Raw genomic sequence first — 4,952 nt, 5'->3', positions numbered from 1 at the left:
TTTGAAGATAACCCCAGCATATAGGACATCTGCTTGCTTTTTACATTCTTCAGCCATGGACACTTTCTCTCTATCAGCAGGTTCTTCTCTGGCCTCCGGTGTCTTCTACCAACAGTCAGTTCTGGAATCATGTCCACAGAATTGGAGCTTTTATAAGGAGAGTACTTCCTCTCACCTACTGACATACTGACTCTCTTTAACTCAATCAGACTTGATTAAGTTCTGGCATAAATGAGATTTTTATTGATACAATAGAGAATTCACCACAACCAAAGTAGATAATTTTATCTTGAGAGTGATTTATTTTAAATATGAAAAATTTGCTATAGTATCATCTAGACAAGATCCTGAATATTAAGTCTGTTCACCTGGATTGAGAACTGAAACATTTAAAAGAAAATATTTGGTATTAGTTGTAATCCTTAAGAATGGAGCTAGTTTGAAATACTTCTTGTTCACAAAAGGAAAACCTCAGCTTTGGATAAAGGAATTAAAACCATATCAGAAGCTTTTTTAGAAACCACATTCATCACACCACAGTCATTTCTGAAAGGATTTTTTTTTTCTCCAGATTGTAAAGATCCTCTCTTCAAAGCATAGTAAAAATCTCCAAAACCGTTCCCCAATGCCCCAGGTCAGGACAGTCAAGGTCCGGGATTTTTGTTGACTCAACAGGCACGACCACCAGATTAACAACAACATATATATTTCGAGCCCTGGTGTCACAGTGGATGAGAGCTTAGCTGCCAATATTCAGAGAGAGAGAGAGAGATCAAGGCCTGGCTAAGCAGGGTTCAGCACTTGGCTGCTAACAGAGATCGGAGGTCCAACCATGTGGAAATCAGCTTCCAAAAAGATCGCAGCCTTGGAAATCCTATGGGGCAGCTCTATTCTGTCCTATAGAGTCTCATGCAAATCAAAACTAACTCTTCAGCAGCAGGTTTCGGTATTTTTGTTTACTTATGTATGAAAATATGCACATGCATAAGTGTACACAAAATGTTTATCTTATCATCTCAGTAAATGTTATTTATTTTACAACCAGTTTACAATGGTCTTCCATCATGGATTTACATCACACAGGAAAATCACATCAGATGGCAAAATGGTAGACAATCACACAATACTGGAAATCACAGCCTAGCCATGTTGACACACTGTAGGGGGACACAAGTCAATCCGTAACAAAGACCTTTGACTGTATTTTTTAATGGGGTTGTTTGTATATTTGTGGTTAAGTTGTAAAACTTGCTTTCCTTCTCTTTGAAATTTGGATTTTGAATCCTTATTAGATATGGCTCCTGATTCTTTTCTCCCAATCTGTACATTGTCTCTTCACTTTCTTGATATCTCCACATCTTTCTTATGCACCTTATCAGTCAACTAGTAGGTAGCTATGCTAAAGGAATGAGGTCCCGGAGAAATAAAAAAGCACTCTAGAAACAGGTGCTGCATATGGAGGGAGAAGCAAGTTATTTGCTGTTCCTAAGGAAATCAAACTCCCTAAAAGGCCAGCCTCTTTCTCTTGATCAGGGTGGAAAATGTAGATAGCAAAACCCTGAAGAATTAGCTTTGCCCACCATAATAACCCAGTGCTTCTCACACTCTGGGGAACATTTGATTCGTCTGCAGAATCTTTAACAATCCCCTTGCCCAAGCCTCACGCAACACACAGTGAACTTCTATTTCTGGGCTGAGCACCCATGTAAATTAAAATTCACCAAGTGACTCATATGAGACAAATCAGTCCACAAGAAGTGCTTCTCACAACTTAATCTGCACATGAATCAATTGAGAATATTGCTACTTTGATGCAGTAGGGCAGGGTTTGCACCTGAAAGTCTGCATTTCTGGCAAATTCTAGGTCCAAGAATAAACTGTGGGTGTGGAAGTTTAGTTTACTCTCAAGTTAATCAAATGGATAAATATTATATGGAACTTTGGTGTTTAGATTATGTGCAAATAAAAATGCAGAGATAAAATGTCATATTAGTGAATTTTATTAATATTGAAGAAAATTTACAGTACAGCTTTACAGTAAAAGTTAAGAGCAAAAGATCAATAGACTGTTCCCAATAACGGTTTCCACTTAAACATTCCCACAGACTCAGTACAGGGCACTGCTTAAATGAGACAGACCCCACTGAAAGGCTCTTTAAGTCTTTCCAAAATCTAGTCACTTTCACACCAAATACACTTAATTGCATAGCTTCCAGTGACATTATACTGGAATATTTACTCCCATATAACTTAGTTTCTTACAAAATAACTAAATTACAGAAACTATTATAGGCCTCTTGCATACGGTTTCTTTTATATACAACTTAATATACAAAATTAAAATAGGCAGTCTCAGCATGTCTGTCCTTCGATATTACCTAAGATTCCACCATTGCACTCACACCACATCTGAGGATGTCATTCAACAAATACACCCTGTTCCCTGCATCTTTCTCCTCTTGGGTCATTTAGTCACAACCAATTCACGTCAGGCTTAAGGCTGAGGATCCCAACCATAGAGGTCTCAATCCCAGTCACTCTCCTTAAAAGGAGGCCAGAAGCCTCAGTAGAATCCGGGCACTGTGTCTCTCCCACTTCTCAAGAACACAAGGGCTCTCAACAAGAGGTGTAGGCTACTCAGGAGGGAGAGAGGGGGAAGATGTTCTGAACCTGGAGCTCCACTGTCCATTGTTCACTCTTGTGAAGACGATTCTGAGAGGCTGTCGTGGAACATGGTTAGAAAGTGCAGGTGGAATGATAGGGCTGGCTTCGACAGTATTCAGTAGAGATGTGCTGTGTGGAGGCTGGCGGTCTATCATCCTGGTGACTTCGGGTGACCCTTTGGGTCCAAATTCAGTTGTATTGGAGAGAGGCTGGCGACTTCGCAATTTAGGTTTCTGACTCTTCTGCTTCAGGATCTGGAGGGTCGTGAGTTTCGCTTTCTTTGCAGGATTCAAGCAATTCTGTTCAGGTGTCTGGGCAGATCTTTTTCCTACTGCCTGGATGCTGAGTGGAGAGTCCTGGCCCCTTCTACCTCTGGCAGGCTGTGGACTGGATTTTGAGATCCTATCAGGACCCTCGGCTTGTGCCTGGGGGCTGAGGACATGGCCCAGGGCAAGGGTTTTTGAGGCCGGCTGGGAAACATAATAAGCACAAGCATCACATCTGTTGTCCGTTGTCTTGGCCATGACGGTAGAGTCCTGGTCAAAGTGTTTGATTGCTGGCTGAGAAGAGCCAGTGATATCCACTTCTTCTTCTTTAGTTTGTCCATGACATGAGCAGAAACTTAGATCATGATCTTGGATAGTATACCATGCAGGGAAGATGGATTTCCAGTCAGGTTTCCTTACAGGTGGCCAGTTTCTGAGAGCAGGGCCCAGGACATATCCCGTCTTGGTAGTGTGAAAGGGCATGGGCCTGCAAGGATGCTGTGAGAGAAAACACCACAGGATATATATGAGGATTTCCTCCAAGTCGAGAAGAAAAGAAAAATGAACCAAACATAAACGCGTGGAAGTTATCAAATTCTCTCTAACAGTAGAAGAAATACAGGCAGTCTCTTTGTATATGAAGAGCTACCCAACCTCAGTTAGGCTCAGCGGAAATAAACTACAACATCAGCTGGATATATTGTTCCCATCAGACTGAAAACTATCAACTTTTGTACTATCCTTTCTTGCTTAATAATGTAGTGCAAGCCCTTTCCTACAGACTTCTATGGAGTGGACATGGCTAAAGGTGTTTTGAAGACGGATGGAGGGCTCATGTGTTTTCAAGGGATATTTGGAAACATGTAACACAACTGAAAAGATGCATATTATCCCATGTGCGAGTCTACCTCTTGGAAGGCATCTGATTAACTCACTTACACCTATGCACAGAAATGCTCCCACTAGCGTGGTTTCGGTAGGCATGCCAGAAATATTACAAAAACAAAGCAACAAAGGGAAAATGGCCATGGAAATGTATACAAAAAATTTGGAATCCTGTGGGCCAGAATACAATTTTGAAGGCACTTGTCACAGAAGGGGAATGAGAGTGAAGAAAATCAAGCTTACAAAGAAGAAAAATAGAGTGGGGAACCCGGTTGACTCACCCTTAAGTAGTCACAAGATTCTGTCGACTCCTTCCAATTTTGCTGTTGTTTCTCTTTGGGTCTCTTGGTAAATTTCTGGAGTAGAGCTTTCCTCTCATGCTCTTCTTCCCTGATTGGAAAACAGAAAAAAACCTGTTAAGTGGACATGCCCCAACTTATTGTCCTAACCTAGGATTAGAATTCCAGGGGCCCAGTCCTATTCATGGTTTTGGGATGAGGGGGGTATTGAATCACTGTGATCTTTTCCAAAGCTGCCTATCCCTCACCTCAGATTCATCCTCCAAACTCATTCAGCCCCCTAGATTTTGTCCATTCTCTCCTTTCAGTTAAAGTCTACTGTTTTGTGCCTACCATGTGCAAACTTCCAAGATATGCCCAAACCCCTCACCTTAGTGTTTGTCTGGGACTAGAATTATCTCCTGAATGTGAAGAGCTGGAGCATATTGAGCTCTTGGATATTTCTCTGTCCTTCTCTAGAGATAGCTGGGCACACACCATAGATATGAAAACACATCATCTACTTCAATACCCAAGGACTTTCCGTGTTCCTCACCTTTGTCTTTGTTCCTTCTCTCTTTCCAAGTTGTTAAAGGGGCAAAGGGTCTGAGGCTCCTGGGGCTTCTTTGGCTCCAGGTTCTCCTTCTTCATCTTTTCTGAGCCCAAGGCCTGGGGTACTGTGGCCCCACTCCAGCACTTTATGGGGCACCTCTTACTTCTTCTTGTGTGCCCAAAGACTCTGCAGTTCTTGCACTTCCTCTGTGGGTAGAGAAGAAGGGTGCTTGGTGACTCAGCAAAAATAACAGGCAGCTTTCAAAGGTCAAGATAATATCAGATTTTAATAGTTAGGTCTTGTTTT

General features: G+C 41.8%; 1 protein-coding gene across 1 annotated transcript; it reads right to left on the bottom strand.

Annotated features, from left to right (window-relative positions):
- Positions 1 to 2,633: 2,633 nt before the first annotated feature.
- LOC126064584 (protein FAM90A27P-like) lies at positions 2,634 to 4,744 on the bottom strand. The gene is made up of 3 exons (XM_049863791.1): positions 4,650 to 4,744; positions 4,097 to 4,205; positions 2,634 to 3,428 (listed from the first exon to the last, which is right to left on the bottom strand). Exons 1-3 carry the CDS (start codon positions 4,742 to 4,744, stop codon positions 2,634 to 2,636), a joined length of 999 nt encoding a protein of 332 aa, XP_049719748.1.
- Between the last annotated feature and the right edge of the window lie 208 nt (positions 4,745 to 4,952).

Source organism: Elephas maximus, chromosome 21, assembly GCF_024166365.1.
Source record: "Elephas maximus indicus isolate mEleMax1 chromosome 21, mEleMax1 primary haplotype, whole genome shotgun sequence".
Taxonomy (NCBI): Eukaryota; Metazoa; Chordata; class Mammalia; order Proboscidea; family Elephantidae; genus Elephas; species Elephas maximus.
Note: the sequence above shows the minus strand (reverse complement) of the source record. Positions and strands in the feature narration are given on the sequence as shown.